Below are 17,435 nucleotides of genomic sequence, written 5' to 3' on the forward strand. Positions count from 1 at the left end.
CCTCCAGGAGTTCACAGTGTATCTGGCTGGCTTTTGACAGTCCTCAGCATCAGCTTACAGCTCTGCTGCTTGGGAGAGCAGCTCTTTGGCTTCTGGTGGTCAAGCAACGTGAATCCATGAAGGCATCTCTACTCACTCTTCAGCATGCCATGGTAGACACGCTTTGAAGTATTCATAGCGTCCACACATTAACTGATGAGGGATATATGTTATCACACCTAGACAAGCCCTATAAATGAGCATAACCCTAAACTGAACTAAAAATTCAGCTGTGATTTTCTAGGAACCTCAATGACAGGGCAAATACCACATGTAATACCCATCCCAGACTGCCTGACTCACTATGTAATGGAGGCAACTCACAGAAACAGTGTGGAAATAGCTATCCTGGTGGCATTAACCCGTGGACACGATGAATGCCTCCCTCAACAAGTAGCTGAGGATGTTTTGGTAAACCTTGTCCAAGGCCATGGCACAGAGGTAAATTATTAACGTTGTTTCTGTACATCCCCCCTTTCATTAAGTGGGAGCAGGAAAACTCAAAACCATGAGCAAAAACCAGCATCTGTGAAGTCACCTGAATGCTTCATTTTGAGAGGAATCTAGTGGAGAACTAGGAAAAGGGGTTGCACAATGACCTGGAAGCAAATAATACTGTGAAAAAACAATCAGACTGTAAAAATAATCTCCCTCCGGTTCCAACCTAGGTCCAGGTTGGCACTGTGCACCGCCCAGGGAGAGAAGGGAAGTTAACTGCTGAGCAAAAAGCTTTGAATGTTCCACATACGTTGTTTTTGATGTCAGAAAATAATTCAGGAATTATTGTAGGAGATGGCAGCTAGGCAGGCTGTCTACCATCACATATGAGGCCAGCTCTAATAATACGGAGCTGTATGAATATGGTCTGACCAGAAGGTCTGATTAAATCCTAAATGACTAGTGGGGTAACTGCTAAGCAGGTCAAAGCAAAAGTTACTGCAAGAAATAGATTTGGGTTTGTGCAGAGAGGTGGAGGCTGAAATCTGCACTTCTCCAGTGAAAATAGTAGCTATTAACAGCATCCTATTAGAAACGGAAGGTGAGGCACAGGGACTGACAGGTGAATGCTCGCTGCTCCGGTCCCCTCCCTTAGGACACAGAAACCCCTAGGGGAGCTGAGCTTACCAGGTAGTTCAACCCAGACCCCCAGCCCCTAAACGCAGGTGGGCACTACAGTAATAACAGCAAACATGAAGACCCCCCCACCAAACTCCAAGGTCCTTCGAAAGAAAGGATTTAATGAAAGAGGTGAAGCAGAGAAGCCGTTCAAGACCTGCACGTTAAGGCATCATTGGAGGGGCCTTCGGAGAAATGGGGGTACGGATGATGGGTTGGCAGAGGGGCCCTCCATGGCCACGCCGGCCTCCCCGGGCAGCCACCACACACCCATGCGGTGGCAGCCTGGGTAGGGCGGTGCGGCCGCCATCGCCGGCTCAGTGCAGTCCCGCCTCCCGCTCGCAGAGGCCGGGTTGGCGGCGGGGATGGCGGCAGCACGGGGTCGGGTGCTGTGCCTCTTCGACGTGGATGGGACCCTGACGCCGGCTCGGCAGGTAGGAAGGCATGGGGGCATTGAGGTTTGGGGGGGTGTGGGGTGTGTGTGTGAGATCAGCATGGCGGAACTTGTCCTGCTGGCTGCGGCCTGACCCGCTGCTTCCCCTCCAGAAAATCGAGCCGGAGGTGGACGCATTCCTGCGGGAGCTGCGGGAGAGGGTGCACATCGGTGTGGTGGGAGGCTCTGACTACGCCAAGATAGCCGAGCAGCTGGGAGATGGGGACGAAGGTGAGATGTGCCTGACGAGGTCCCCTGGGGGTCACCTGCATCCTAAATCTGACCCCAAGCCTGCCCTTGGGGCAACTGGCCGTGCCCAGGCGGGAAACGCCACTCGGCTCCTTCTCCCCCTGCGGAAGGCAGGCAGGGATGCTCCAGCCCATGCTGCCAGCTCCGGTGCCGGGTTTGTATGGGCTTCATCTGAGCTCTGACAGCTCCCCCCTCCCCGCCCCCCCCCCACCCCCCCCCCCCGCCACAGCAGGCAGGAGCCCCTTGCAAATTTTGCCTCCCTGCTGCTCCATGGTGGGGTCTCTGGAGGGTTCCTCATTGTGTTCAAACGGGGACATGGGGTAGAGGAGGGAGTGGGAGGGCGAGGGGACAGCCACCACTGCCTCCACCTTGTTTTCCTTCTCCGGCATGGATGCCAAGTATGGCTGGGCTCCGAGCTTTGCCTCATTAGCGGAGGGAGGCTGAGAAATTCCTGGCTGAGGCTGATTGCTGAGTGGGCAGTGCTGTGTGTCTGGGTTGCAGGAGGGGCTGGAGTTAGATAACCAGTAACTGCATCACCCCAGCACCCTGGCAGTGGGGAGGGGAGGGGAGGAGAGGATAGGATAAAGAGGATAAAGAGCAGAGTAACACACACGTGGTTGAAAGCCTGACGTTTTGGAGCCCTTATCTTTGTCCCTCCACTGATTCAGCCTGTGACCTCGGTCAGGTTGTTTCCCCCTGCATGCGTCAGCTCCCCACCTGTGAGCAGAAGATAATCTCCTCACCCACTTTGCAGAGAGTGGGGAGGGTCAGTGGCCCTTTGCGGAGTATGGGAGATGTGGAATGCACGGTAGTAAGGAACTGGGAGGGTGGCTCAGTCTGTCCTAAGCCCAGTCCTTTTGGCCCCTTTTTCTGGCAGTATTCATGTTTCCTCTTTTGTTTCCTTCCCTCTCAGTCATCGATAAATTTGACTACGTCTTTGCAGAGAATGGCACAGTGCAATACAAGAATGGGCAGCTGGTCTCCAAGCAGGTAGGTCCAGCTCCCCTTGCAGCCATGGCTCTCCTTCCCCATGCCCTGCATGTGGGGAGCAGCACCTAGCCCCAGGCAGATGGGCAGCCTCTTCTGTTCTCCCCAAATGCCAGATCTGACTGTCCCACTCCACCAGGTCATGTTCTCGGGTGGGCTTCACGGGAGGTCAAGCATCTTTCTCATTCCCCCTTTTCCTCCTGCAGGCCATCCAGGACCACTTGGGGGAAGAGCTGCTGCAAGATCTGATCAACTTCTGTCTCAACTACATGGCGCTGCTGAAGCTGCCCAAGAAACGGTAACGGCCCAAGCCCATGCAAATGGCAGTCATATCGCTGATTTCTTGGGAGTTCTTGTCTCCAGAGCTCTCCTAAGAACAGCTGAGTTAATAAGCTTCTCTTGCTCCAGGTTTTGTCTTAGCATCTAGAGGCCCTGTGTAGGATCACTGTCCCACCGAGCTGGGCACTAAGGGCAAATAATGGAGTAGAGTCATTTTTTCCATTGGAGTCTGCACTGTTTTTTAGCATAATGCTCTTTTGCCCCTCGGTTTTCTTCCCTGGGAAGCAGGGTACAGCCACTGCATGCATCTCATTTAGGACAATGGTACCAGCTTGTTACTGGTCAGGGCATCAGGCATCATTGGTCGTATGAGTTTCCAGACAAACAATGGCTCTTAAGACGGGAGGTCCAGTGCCTGAGCACACAGTTTCATACTGTTTCTGACCCAGTGTTGCTTTGCACCACTGGTAACAGGGCTGGCCCTGCTCTGCCCGATTGCGTGTTCCTGTCTGCTTCCCACCATGAGATCCAGCAGCCACAGGGTGAGTTGAGTTGGTACACCTCCTCTGAAGGAAGACTAGGCCACTGCCAGGAAAGAAGAGAGTAGTTTTCCATTGGATCAGCTTGCCCTGTTACCACAGAAAGGAGAGGGAGGGAACAGATGGCATGAAGGTGGAAGGAACGAGCAGGAGGACCTCTTTCAGAGGCAGCCTGCAGTTAAACCAGCCTGGGTGCAGTGTTAAACCACCCCTCAGAGCACAGTTTCACAAATGCCTGAAGCCAGTGTGAACCTGCAACACTGTTGAGAGCAGCGGCTCTGCCCTCGCCTCGTCCCTGCTGGTTTGTTCCTGCTCTCCCCTTGTGTTTGGATGGTGAACCCAAGCAGGCGAGCTGTCTGGTCAAAATTAAGCTTGTAAAAGTTGCTAAACTGTGATCCACATTAGTCGCCTGATGTGAGTCACCCTGTGGCAATACAAGGACTGGTGAAAGGGGCCAGGGTGGCTCCTTGTGACAGGACTGCTGGCTGAACATGTCCCCGAAAGCGTGGGCTTGGACCCAGAACACTCAAGGCTGTTCGGTTGCCTCATTGCTGTCTGGTTGCCCAACATCCTGGTGAAGTTTCAGCTCCCAAGTGTCTCTGTGGATTTAGGCTTATGGGATTTCTAGCAAAGCGAGGACTTTAACCCACATCTCCTGAGTGATGGCCTGGGGCATAAGCCACCAAACCCTTGGTGCTGCAGAGGTGCTGCTCCCAGGCTGCAGGCAGGGCTGCCTGTGTGTCCATTCCCCATGATGTTCTTCACTGTGTTATGAGACAGGAGGTGGAGAGTTTTTCCCACAGACTCAGAGTAGTAAGCACTTTATCGCAAAGAAACAGTGGGCAGGGCTGGGAAGAACATCACATGGTTAATGAGCTCAGGGGTCCTCAGCTGGACAGGGAAGTGGATCTTCCTGCTCCAGCTAGGTTTCCACAAGAGTTTCAATCTATTTTCAAATTGGCAATGCTGCCATCCCCTGTTCTTCTGCCCCACCAGTGCTCGTACCTGTCTGACACCTTAGTGAGCTCTTCCAAGGTGATAAGCAAACAGAACTGGCTGGGTTCATAGCAAAAAGAAAAGGAGGGAGCAGTTTTCTGCTGCCTTAGTGCTTTGAACCGGCCCACCAAGCAAATGGCAGAATAGTGATCCCAGTGTAAGGTGAGGGTGGCAAGCAGGAACTGGGTCCTGTCCGTCCACCCTTCAGGTGGCCGAGGTGCAGGAAACAGCTAAAAGGCTGCACATTATTAGCAGAGACGAGGCAGAAGTGGATAGGTGGTTTCAGAATCACATCCCTGTAGCAGACACCGCTGAGTAGGAGGCACCTTGGACCCTTGTGACCCACAAAAGCAGGGGTCTGCTTCAGTCTCCACCCTCCAGCAACACTACCAACAACAGATATGAAGCTTTAACAGCTGGTAGACACTCACAAGCAAGGTCTGCATGGTGCAACTGTACCAGCAGCACAGAGTGGATACCATAAAAAGAAGAGATGAGTGCTTATAGTGGGTGACTGTCTGTTAAAAGGCACTGAGGCATCCATCTGCTGACCTGACAGGGAGTCACGAGAGGTTTGCTCCCTTCCGGGAGCTATGATCTGAGACACTGCTGAGAGCGTGCCACAACTTGTCAAGAGCACAAATTACTATCTGCTGTTACTCTTTCATGTGGGCACAAATAATGCTATAAGCCAGAGCCTGGGCAGAACCAAGGAAGACTATAAAGCCCTGGGGGAGCAAGTGAAAAATATTGGTGCCTAAGTCATCTTCTTCTCCATTTTACTAGTTGGAGAAAAATGGGAAGCCAGTAATAGATGAATAATGCAAATCAACCCTTGGCTACGTGGCTGGTGCCATTGCAAGGGTTTTGGCTTTTATGACAATGGGACTTTCCCCAGCAACCACAGCCTGTTAGGGAGGTATGGAATCCACCTGCCTAGAAGGGGCAAGGGAATCTTTGGGCAGGCTGGCCAACTTGGTGAAGTGGGCATTAAACTGAAGGACTCGGGGGTTGGGGTCCAAAGTGGCAGTGCTAATGCCAACACATCCAATGGAGGAATAAGCCAGGCCAACCAGAGCAGCAGAAAAGGTGCCTTAGCTGCCTCACAAGATGACAATCAGACCAACCATCTTAAGGGTGTGTATGGCTGTAGTGGATCCTCATGCACCCCTCCAGGGAAACCTCTGTGCTCAGTTACCTCTCTGAAATGTCTGTACACCAACACATGCAGCATGGGGAATAAACAGGAGGAACTAGGGATCTGTGTACGTTTGCAAGGCCATGATCTGACTGCAATTACAGAGACGTGGTAGGATAGCTCACATGACTGGAATGCTGTCATGGATGGCTACAGGCTTTTTAGGAAAGACAGGCCAGCAAGGTGAGGCAGGGGAGTTGCTTTTTATGTGAGGGAGCAACTGGAATGTATCGAGCTCTCCCTAGGGGTGGAGGAAGAACAAGTTGAGAGCTTGTGGGTAAAAACTAAGGGGCAGGCAAATATGGGTGACACTATTCTGGGCATTTGCTACAGGCAACCTGATCAGGAAGAGGAAGTCGACGAGGCCTTCTGCAGAGAGCTGGAAGTAGCCTCACTATCACAGGCCCTGGTTCTCATGGGGGACTTCAACCACCCTGCTATCTGCTGGAAAAGCAACACAGCGAGGCACGTGCAACCTAGGAGGTTCCTGCAGAACATCGAGGATAACTTTTTGACACAGGTTGTGGAGAAGCCAACAAGATGAGATGTGCTGCTGGACCTTATACTAACAAAGAAGGTCTGGTTGAGGGTGTGAGGGTTGGGGGGTAGCCTTGGCTGCAGTGACCATGAGATGGTGGCGTTCAGGATCCTGCATGGTAGAAGCAGGGGGACAAGTACGATTATAACCCTGGACTTCAGCAGAACTACCTTTGGCCTCTTCAAAGACCTGCTTGGAGGAATCCCATGGGTTAGGGCTCTAGAAGGTAGGGGGTCCAAGACAGCTGGTCAATATTCAGTACCACTTCCACCAAGCTCAAGATTGGTGCATCCCTGTGAGGAAGAAGTCCAGTAAAGGAGTCAAGAGACCTGCATGGATGAGCAAAGAGCTTCTAGAAAAGCTCAAATGGAAGAAGGATGTTTACAGTATGTGGAAAAGGGACTGGCCACTTGGGAGGAATATAGGAACGTTGTCAGGGTATGCAGAGATGCAACAAGGAAGGCCAAGGCCCACTTGGAACTAAATCTGGCAAGAGATGTCAAAGATAACAAGAAGGGCTTCTTTAAATACATCAATAGTGAAAGAAAGGCTGGGGAAACTGTGGGCCCACTGCTGAATGAGGTGGGTGCCCTGGTGACACAGGATGCACAGAAGGCAGAGTTACCGAATGCCTTCTTTGCTTCAGTCTTTACTGCTAAGGCTGGCCTTCAGGCATCCCAGCCCCCAGAGGTGAGAGAGAAAATCTGGAGAAAGGAAGACTTCCCCTTGGTTGAGGAGGATTGGGTTAGAGATCATTCAGGCAAACTGGATCCTCACAAATCCATGGGCCCTGATGGGGGCACGCACAGTGCTGAGGGAGCTGGTGCATGCTGTTGCTAAGGCACTCTCCATCATCTTTGAAAGGTCATGTAGGAGAGGAGAGGTGCCCAAGGACTGGAGGGTAGCCAATGTCACTCCAGTCTTCAAAAAGGAAAAGGAGGAAGACCCAGGAAACTATAGGCCAGTCAGCCTCACCACCATCCCCGGCAAGGTGATGGAACAGTTCATTCTGGAGGTCGTTGCCAGGCATGTAGAGGAAAAGAAGGGTATCAGAAGTAGTCAACATGGATTCAGTAAGGGGAGATCATGCTTGACCAACCTGATAGCCTTCTATGATGGTGTGACTGGCTGGGTAGATGAAGGTAGAGCAGTGGATATTTTTTACCTCGACTTGAGCAGGGCTTTTGACACTGTCTCCCATAGCATCTTCAAAGACAAGCTAAGGAAGTGTGGTTTAGATGAGAGGACAGTGATGTGGGTTGAGAACTGGCTGAATGACAGAGCCCAGAGGGCTGTGATCGATGGGGCAGAGTCTGGTTGGAGGCCTGTAACTAGCAGTGTTCCCCAGGGGTCTGTGCTGGGTCCAGTCCTGTTCAACATATTCATCAATTACCTGGATGAAGGGACGGAGCGTACCCTCAGAAAGTTAGCTGATGATACAAAACTGGGAGGAGTGGCTGATAAGCCAGAAGACTGTGCAACACACATGGACAGGCTGGAGAGCTAAGCCAAGGGGAACCTAATGAAATTCAACAAAAGCAAGTGTAAGGTCCTGCACCTGGGCAGGAAAAACCCCATGCACCAGTACAGGTTGGGGGTTGACCTGCTGGAAAGTGGCTCCACTAAGAAGGACCTTGGAGTGCTGGTGGACAGCAAGTTGATCATGACCCAGCAATGTGCCCTTGTGGCCAAGAAAGCTAACCGTCTCCTGTTGTGCGTTAAAAGGAGCGTGGCCGACAGGTCGAGGGATCTTATCCTCCCTCTCTATTCTGCCCTAGTGAGGCGACATCTGGAGTACTGTGTCCACTTCTGGGCTCCCCAGTTCAAGAAAGACAGGGAACTACTGGGGAGAGTCCAGCGGAGAGCTATGAAGATGATCAGGGGACTGGAGCATCTCTCTTATGAGGAAAGGCTGAGAGACTTGGGTTTGTTCAGCCTGGAGAAGAGAAGACTGCAGGGGGATTTCATCAATACCTATAAATATCTAAAGGGTGGATGTCAGGATGATGGGACTAGACTCTTTTCAGTGGTGCCCAGTGACAGGAAAAGGGGCAATGGATACAAGTTGGAACACAGGAAGTTCTACCTAAACATGAGGAAAAACTTCTTTCCTGTGAGGGTGACAGAGCAGTGGAACAGGCTGCCCAGAGAAATGTGGAGTCTCCTTCCCTGGAGACATTCAAAACCCACCTGGACATGGTCCTGTGCCCCCTGCTCTAGGCGTGCCTTCTCAAGCAGGGGGGCTGGACAAGATGATCTCCAGAGGTCCCTTCCAACCCCTACCATTCTGTGATTCTGTGCAAGCTTAGATAAGAGCTGTAGTCAAAGGTGCAGGGGACAAACAGGAGATACAAAGGCACTGCGGGTCCTACCTGCTTTGTGTCCCACAAGAAGGTCCTGATTGCTCATCAGCCTGCTGCCGGACAGCAGCAGTGAGTTACACCAACCTGTTCTATCCCACTGCCCCAAGGTACTGCCAGCTTCACCTAACCCACCCAACATTTCTCAAAAGCCTCCAGGGGTGGAGATGCCACAGTCTCATCAGGTGGTTGGTCCAGTCCAGGCAATGGCTGTGTCCTTGCAGTTTGTTACAATATTAGAAAATGTTTCCTATCATTTCACCTAAGCGCCTTGCCTTCACCCTGTCCCTAGGGAACACAGTAACTGTTTATTCCTCTTCTCTTACAGTCTATTTTTATAAAACTATGAGCCCCTTGGAGACCTTAAGCAGAGTTGTCGATGCCTGGTCTCTGCCTGACGTGAAGCATTCATGAGTGGGCATGGCTTCTCTCCTCCTGCTTGTCCCTGCAGAGTGCATGCCTCACCAAGCAGTCATTCCCCTGGACAGGTCTGTTTTTCTCTGCCTGCCCCAGTAACCTTAAGCCCTTGCTCATCCACAGAGGAACCTTCATTGAGTTTCGCAATGGGATGCTGAACATCTCCCCCATCGGACGGAGCTGCACGCCAGAGGAGAGAATCGAGTTCTCCGAGCTGGACAAGGTAGACAGGCACCACTGCAAATCTCAGGTCTTACCTGCTCCCCCCCACCCTGAGGAGAGAGGAGCCCAGCTCCAAGCTGTGTATCAGGCCAACATATGCAGCAAGGTGGAGACAGGACTGGGGGTCAGAAAACCTAAGAAGAGACACAGATGAATGGAGGGATTTTACTTCATTGGGGAGCACTAATGCAATGGAGTAGCCAGTAGGATTCCTTGTGCCGTGTGAGAGCCCCAGTGAATAAGGCACTTATTTAACAGGGTGTTTCCTCATTTACAGTAACCAAAGATGGCCCAGCAGCTGTCTTCTCTCTCCCACTCTCCCAGCCCCAACAGAGCTGGAACTAATGGGCCTTCCAGACTGGGAGGACCATGGTGGATCTGCTGGGCAGATCTCTGGAGGGGTTGGCCCATGCTCACAGCAGTTTCTGCCTACTGGAGCTTTCTTGGGGTTGAGGGGTCAGTAAGACTTTAAAAGACTTTTTAAGCAAAGCTGGAAACTTTGGGTTATGAACTGGGCTTCTGGGAGACCAAAGCAGTTGCATTTCATTGCCAAGGAAGGGCTGGGATCTGCTTTCCCCAGCCCTGCTGGAGCCACCCTGAGCTGGTGGCCTTTTACACAGGTACTGGGCAGGACTGGTGAAAGCTGGCTAAATGGCATTACACTGGGGCTCAGGGCAGGTGGGAAGGGAGCAGAGCAGTAAGCCAGAGTTGCCCAGCAGGCAGCTTACGGTGGATCTGGTAGACTGTCAACATCTAATTATTCAAACCCTCTTTCCTTCCCTTTCCTCATTCTCCTCCACAGAAAGAGCGGATCCGGGAGAAGTTTGTGGCAGCCTTGCAGAGGGAGTTTGCTGGCAAAGGTCTGCGTTTCTCTCGAGGTGAGTGGAGGGGGTTTCCCTGGCTTTGCCTTAGCCTCTTTATCGTGTTTCCCATAAAATGCTGGGAAAGGGAGCAGGAATGCTGGCTATTCTTTCTGGGGCCTGGAGACCCCAGGAAGAGCACAGGGAGCTTCTAGTCCTGGAGAACCGCCGCAGGGGCATCACATTCTCATCCATGGCAGGGCGACAGCAGGGAATAAACCATGCTGTATATTTGCCTCCCTGGGAATCAGCCAGCCAGGCAGGTTTCTGTCCCATGACATTATTCCTGCTTTAATTTCAGTTAGCTCTGCAGAACCCACTCCTGTTCTGGCTCAAGCATCATCAGCAGGGTGGCCAGCAGAACCCCAGGCACGTGGATGCCTCTCTAGGAATGAAACAGGAGCCTCATGCATGTCTCAGCTCTGGGGTTTTCTTGGGAGGGTTGGCTACAAGGGAAACATCTTTCTTCCTGGAGTTAGAGCTGCTGAGAGGCAATGAGTTTGCAGCTCCATGCCATGGACTTTTGCAGGGCCACTTCTTGGGGTGGCTCTTACAGCCATCTTACCAAAGATGAGGAACCGAAGGAGGGGCTTGAGCAATCCTGGGGGTCTGGCCAGGATGGGGAGGAGAATGAGGGTGTGTAAGTGGTGGAGCTGATGCTGAAAGAAGATCCCCTGCAGAGCAGATGGGTATGTGTGAGATAAGAAGGTGCCATGTGGCAGCCTAGCTAAAGGGAAAGGGGGTGACAAGGCTGGGAGGTGGCAGGTGACCCCCCACTCTTGCACCCAGCATGGGTGAGTAGGGAGGATCTGGCCCTCTGGTTCTCCAAGGGTTTTCCTCCTGAGAACCTCCCCGTACCTTCAGTGTCCTACTAGGGGCATCCTGTGCTGCCTGCAGCACTGACACACACTGTTTATCACAGCAGAGAAAGACAAGGTCCTGCTGCCATGTCCCCGCAGGCACAGAGGATGAGAGCAGAACAATGGGCCTTTCTCCTCTGACTTTGGGAAGCCGCCATGAAGAGCTCGTTGTGTAAAAGCATAAAGACAAAGGGAGCTGCAGCCCCCCACTCCTCCACAAAGAGAACGTGGGGTGTCTCAGGTCAGGCATCCAAAAACAGGGACACGCAGAAACAGGGCTCTTGTGATAAGCTGGTTCTGCGTGCCTCATCCCATGCTGTGGAGGATGCAAGACTCAGAGGTCTGCGTCCTCCCTGCAGCCCCCTAGACCCATGTTCTGCCTAGGCAAGGGACAGTGCTGGCTGTCCTCCACACCACCTCTTCTCCCTTTGATTTCCTACCCTCTCCAGCTGGCATCAGGAGCCCCTTCTTGCTGCCCAGCTCTGTTTAAAAGGCCAGAACACAGTGAAATGCAGCATTTTTTCTCAGGTAAATGGCTTTGGATACAAAACCAGGAAGGATTTTAATGAAGGCAACCAAGTTTAGCTCCTGCTCTCATGCTGGCTCCTGCTGTGAGCCTGGGGGCATCCCCATCCCTGAGCTCGTAGGGCACTTGCTCCTGTCTGTATTGCAGTGCCCTGCCTGGTGCATCCTGTCCAGTAGTGGATTCTCTGCCCTGAGCTGGACACACAGGCTCAATCCTCAGCTCCTCAGACTCCAAGGAGGGTTGGTTTGGGACCCCAGCCAAGAGGGACACCTCAGCCAACCAGGAAAGAGAGGAGCATGGCATCAGGATGTACATGTTTGAACAGCTCAGGAAAATTGGTACCTCTCCTGCAGCAGGGACCATGCCCTGAGGGTACCTGTCTACTTACTCCCTTCCTAACAGAGGTGGGGTTATGATTTATGGAGAAGGAGAGCATGAAACTCCAGGATTGATGGTGGCCCAGTAGATTGCCTAGAGAAGCAGGGGGTCAGCCCTTGAAACCAAGAGGAGCGGAGACCTGATTTGGCAGGGAGAGGCATGTCCCAGCTCAAATCCCCATTCCTCTGGGCTCCAAGTGAGACCCAAACATAAATGTGCCCTAAGTTGCTGGCTTGTTTGGGGAGGAGCATGTCACCTGTGCCAGTGATGGGACAAGGGGCTGACTCTGCAGCCTGTTCACACAGTGGGGCAGCTTAAGAGGACAGGGAATGTGCTGTCTCCATGCATCCCCAAAAGGCAGCATAGTGCTGGCGTAAACTCTGCCTGGTCTAAAAGCAAGGGATAGGAAGTTTGTTAACCCTTGGTGGCTGTGGGTGTCCAGGTGCACATGCATGCATGCTCTCTGGGAAAGCTCCCTTACCTCTGATCATTTGCCCCATCTGCCTTGCTGCCCCTCCAGATGTTGGCAACCTGCACTTGACTCCTGTGGCGAGAGGTGACAGGCCAGGGTCATGCCCTGATTATGTCGACAGGTTCATGGTACCTCCATGGCAAGGTCCTTGGTCCCTGATCAGCGTGCAGAGCCTGCTTGGGGCCTGCAGCACAGCCAGCTGGGTCCCCTGAGCTGTGCAGTGCATGCGGTTTACTCTGTGTGTGCATGGTGCTGGGATCCCCCAGTCCCTGTAGGGTTAAGAAGAGTCAGAGCAGCTGTAGTAGAAGGGCCAGCAATATTCACGCAGGAGCCTAGAAGGGAGAGTGGTGCAAGTCTCTGAAGGCATTGTCCCCCTCTGGGACTCAGAACATGCTGATGCTATCTGCAAGGCATGACCCCAAATCTCCCCCAATAGATGCATCCCCCCCTGCAGCTCACTGGTTCCTGCTTGCCTGCCTGCCTGCAGTCAGGGGAGCATGCTGATGTCACCACAACAATACTGATGTCATTCCAGCCTGTTGTCATAGGAACAGCATCTGCCACTGTCCTAACAATATGCTGGAGAGGCACATCAAGGCAGAGCTGGTGCCTGGCTGCTGTTTGCAGGGGGGTTCCCTGCACACGTGGAGTCCTCTGCCCTCCTCCTGCCTGTCCCGTGGCAGGGGGACACCCTGCCGGCTCTCACCAATGTTGCCCGATGCCTTCCATTCTGCTGACAGGTGGCATGATCAGCTTTGACGTCTTCCCAGAGGGCTGGGACAAGCGCTACTGTCTCAATGTGCTTGACGACGAGAGATTTGACACCATCCACTTCTTTGGGAATGAGACGACCCCTGTGAGTATGCCCCGCTTGCCCCACACACAGCTGCCTTCCCTCCTTTGGCCTGTCAAGGCTGCATGGAGCTGCTCCATCACAGGTCCCATGGCCTGGGTCCTGCTAGTGGCCAACACAGACCTCTAGTGGCATGAGGGGGAGAGATTTCTCCAGTGCAGTGTGTGTTTGCGGTGGGTTCATGATGGCAGCAGGCCCACTGGATCATGGGGAAATCACCCTGGATTCACTGTGCTGGGAAGCAGGCCCACTTCAGCATCGCTGTCCTCCCCCAGCACCCTCGGGACGGGGGCAGCCACTCCTGCAGCCCACAGGACCCAAACATGAGCCCCCAGCACTAAGGAGAGGGCTTTTCAACAGCAGGAACAGCTTTGCCTTGCCTTTAGAGTGGTGGAGGTTGATGCTACCTTACTGCTGTAGACCAGCTTGACCATCCACTCGGCTCTTTCCAGACGATGTCAACCTCTGCCCCGCAGCTGTGCCCACCCCACCTTCTGCTAGCCCCTCCACAGGCAGGGCATGTGTTAACCCCAAGCTCCTGGACAAGCTTTGCTGGTCTAGGACCTTCCCCATCCTTTCTATGCTCCTCCCCTTGCACTGAAGAGGGGAGACAGGAGGGAGGGAACAGGGATCCCAGCCCAGCCTCTTCTGCCTCTCTGGGCCAGCAAAGCGCTGGCAGCCCCTTCCCAGCTGGCTGGAACCACTGGCTCCTACCGCAGCTCCTCACAGGATGGAGCAAGATGCGGATTCATGGATGAGGATGCTCTGTTGAGACCCTGCTAATGTTTTCCCTATTTTCTATTCCCTTGCAGGGAGGGAACGATTACGAAATTTATGACGATCCCCGCACTGTGGGACACAGTGTCCAGTCCCCTCAGGATACGGTCCAGCGATGCCGTGAAATCTTCTTTCCAGAGAGAGCAAATGAATGCTGACTGCCAGGTTACTGCAGCCCTGCCCTGGCCCCACCCTCTCCTCCTGCCAGGAAAAGCACCTTCATTTGAGGAATCTGCTCAGGGTAGACCAAAAAAACCCACTTTCCAGAGCTGGTTGAAAGGTAACATGTGAGTATGGGTGGTTGTGCAGGAGGGGGCCTTCGCTGAGCAGCCCATCAGCACTCCCCATCTACGGCTGGGGCTCATGGGACCAGACCCTCCTCACCTCCAGCAAAACTTCTCTCTTGACAGTCCTGACCGTGGTAGGTGATGATGCAGATGCTTTCATGGTCAGAAAGTATTTGAAAGGGCCAGTCACAAGAGTGTGTTTGTGTCCATCCCGTGCTCCCTCTCCTCTTCTTTTTCAGTCTGTTTCTCTTAACACCTCTGCACAAGGGAACACGCATCTCACCTTTCTCTCCCCCTTGCACCTTGACTGGGGAGGATGGGACTGCTGAGGCCCCAGGCACTCTCACCAGAGCTGCTCCAAAGCAAGAGGCCAGGAAAGTTGTCTGCTCCAAGCCCATGATAGGAAGGGGTAGCTGCAACCCTGGCTCATTGCAACCTTGTGCACCTTAATGGAGAGGATCACCATGTCCTTCACCTTGGTGCCACGCCGTGCTAGTCCCTACAGGTGACCTGGGAATTACAGTTTTACAATTATTCTGCTCCTGCTCTGAGCTTTGCTCAGGTGCATGAAGAAACTAATTCTCTCTTTAGCTTACAGAAGAAATGGCTACTGTGGGTTTATTTTCCATGTTCCACAGAAGTTGTCGAGTCAGACCTTGCCTGGCATGGCTGGAGGATCCCAGGTGCCTGGCATGCACAGAGCACCCTGCAGAGCTGCTGGGGGCAGAAGGCTTCCCAACAGTCTTCCCACCCACATGTCCATTAGGCATCACACATGTGCCAGTGTAAAACCTTACCCAGGGCTTTCATAACAGACCGAGTCCGCTTCCTTCCCAGCACCCAGCTTTCCATCATGCTGCCAGAGACTTTTTCAGAGAGGGCCTACAGAGGCCAGACCTTGTTTCTAGTGCCAATGGAGGTACGCATTCAACAGTGCCCTCCAAGATTGCTTTTCCACCCCATCTTGTCCTCTACACTTGGTTTATGTGGTCACCTTTAGGGACACAAGTTCTCCAGTGCAGCTGTCACATGTCATCCTGCTTCTCTCTTCTCCTGGGTCTTTATGGGCTGCAAAACCACATCTTTCCTTTGGCCTTTGACCTCCTCCCTCAGTGTTGCCCCTTTATTCCTGGCTGTTATGCTGGGGTGTGTGACCGTACCAGTGATGCTAGTCGCAACTTGGTGCTTAAGAGGAGCTCAGGAATCCCCTCCAGGGAGATGTCCTGCTTATAGATCCCCAGTGTGCACATGTCTGGTGTTTGTGGACCTGGAGGGTGCTGGAGGTTGCTGCAAAAGCTCCCCACATTGCTCCCTGGGAGCCTTTCTCAGCACATCCCTGCTGGTATGGCACTGCCCCATCTCTTGGTCTTGCTTTCTCTCCTCTTTTCCCCCTGTTCCCACTTTCCTTGCTGTTGCTCTTCATCTCTCACCTAGCAGCTGGACTGCAGAGAGAAGTTTCTCAGCTGGCTACTGCCACTTAACCAAGGAGTCAAGTTCCTCAGGCGGGATATGTTGGTGCTTTTAGACCCAGGGTAGGTGTCCCACATTGCCATGGGCAGAGTCCTGAGTGGACCTGGGCACTGCTGCCTGGCTGCAGGAGCACGGGTGCTGCATGACCAGTGCTGGCAGGGTGCTGTCTCCTCCACCTGACTGTACCTCTTATCTGTGCAACACATCAGGTCTGTAATGCATCACATTTGCATGAGCGCAGTGGTCTGCCCAGCATCCAGAAATCCCCAGCAAATGCACAAATTCCTCTTTCTACCCTAAGAAAATTTCTGTGTGGGAGAAGAGGACCTGTTGGGGAAGCCTGGATGCAAGGTACTCTCTTTCACAGGCCACTGGTTTTGGCCCTCCACTGCAACCTTCACAGAGGAATCATTTGTTTTGTGGTTCCTCTTTCTGTTTCACTGTGGATCAGGTTATATGTGGGTTTTGCGGGTTTATTTTTCCCGTAAGTCTATTCAAAGTCAGCAGGACCTCTAGAGAGCTTGGTCGTGGGCAAAATGCAGGGCCTGGCCCTGAAGGCATGAGGCACCATGGTGGTCCTGGGGGCTGAGATGCCTTGCATATTTGAAGGGAAGGGCAGGGTCTGTCCAAGGCTGCACCTGATGGCAGCATGGCCCTTGCTTAGGGTGGGGGGAGTTGCAGGACAAGCAGGGCAGAGGCAGGATGACCTTCGAAGCACCAGCCATCGCTTCCTCTGCTCAGGAGCTCGTGTGTGTGTGTGTGAGTAAGATCAAGTGCAGGAACCTTCCCCATTCCTGTCTCTATCTTACACCAAGCTTGGGGTAGTTGAGAGCATCTCCTGCCAGGAGATCCTGTCCTGCTGGAAGGATGATGAGGAGGATGGTGTCAGAAGTAGCTGGGACAGCCCCAGGTCTTAGAGCCACAGAGGGTTGAAGTTGAAGGGACCTCTGGAGGTCATCTGGTCGACCCCCCTGCTCGAGCCAGCAAGACCCCCAGCTGCCTGTCCTGTGTTTTTGCAGGCAGGGTTGAGGCACAGCACTAGGGTAGGAGTCCTACATGTAGGGAATGGTGCACGCCTGTCCCTAACCCGCTTTTGCCATGATGCTTCTCTCCCAGTGGGTGCTCACAGCGTAAGTGGGGGTTTTATCCCCACGTGTGTGAGAGTGAGTGGACCTGGCAGACCCTGCACTGGGGACCATCATGCCACATGGCTCCATATCTGTGCAAGTTGGGTGGGTCCTGTCTGACTGATACCAACTGTTAAATAAGAAATATATTTAAATACATATATATATATGTATATTTAAAAAATAATTATATAATATTAAATCTACAACATGCAGCTGTTGGAGGCAGTGTGTGCTTTGTGCTGGGCTCTGCTGGGGTGAAACAGCCAGACAGCAGGCAGCTGCACTTTGAAATCCCCGCAGCAGTAGGGAACCAACCCCTGTCCCAGCCACCCCTCCTGATGATGAGCAGCCTCTTGTCCCAGGCTCAGGGTCTGCTCCCCCTGAGCAAGGCTGGAGCACCCCAGAACCTGCCGGGACGTGGTGTGCAGAGGTGGGTGAGTCCATCCTTC

The 17,435-nt window shown here is 53.1% G+C and overlaps 1 protein-coding gene across 2 annotated transcripts; it reads left to right on the forward strand.

Moving 5' to 3' along the window:
• Positions 1–1,276: 1,276 nt before the first annotated feature.
• Positions 1,277–17,198, forward strand: PMM1 (phosphomannomutase 1). 2 transcript variants are annotated; one of them, XM_064453382.1, is made up of 8 exons: positions 1,277–1,589; positions 1,702–1,819; positions 2,781–2,827; positions 3,031–3,122; positions 9,275–9,374; positions 10,176–10,251; positions 13,210–13,325; positions 14,135–17,198. In XM_064453382.1, the coding sequence occupies exons 1-8, from the start codon at positions 1,521–1,523 to the stop codon at positions 14,255–14,257; spliced, it is 741 nt and encodes a 246-aa protein (XP_064309452.1). In that variant the 5' UTR covers positions 1,277–1,520; the 3' UTR covers positions 14,258–17,198. The 2 variants fall into 2 exon arrangements, with proteins under 2 accessions (XP_064309452.1, XP_064309442.1); XM_064453372.1 differs by having other exon boundaries at positions 1,379–1,589; positions 2,751–2,827.
• Positions 17,199–17,435: the final 237 nt, after the last annotated feature.

The sequence above is a fragment of the Phalacrocorax carbo genome, chromosome 1 (assembly GCF_963921805.1).
Source record: "Phalacrocorax carbo chromosome 1, bPhaCar2.1, whole genome shotgun sequence".
Classification (NCBI taxonomy): domain Eukaryota; kingdom Metazoa; phylum Chordata; class Aves; order Suliformes; family Phalacrocoracidae; genus Phalacrocorax; species Phalacrocorax carbo.

What these genes read in the sequence shown, in the direction of transcription:
- PMM1 (XM_064453372.1), top strand. Translation starts at nt 1,521, where the DNA reads ATGGCGGCAGCACGGGGTCGGGTGCTGTGCCTCTTCGACGTGGATGGG. An exon ending in GCTGGGAGATGGGGACGAAG is followed by an intron (nt 1,820 to 2,750) that starts GTGAGATGTGCC and finishes CTTCCCTCTCAG; the next exon opens with TCATCGATAAATTTGACTAC. An exon ending in GGCAGCTGGTCTCCAAGCAG is followed by an intron (nt 2,828 to 3,030) that starts GTAGGTCCAGCT and finishes TTCCTCCTGCAG; the next exon opens with GCCATCCAGGACCACTTGGG.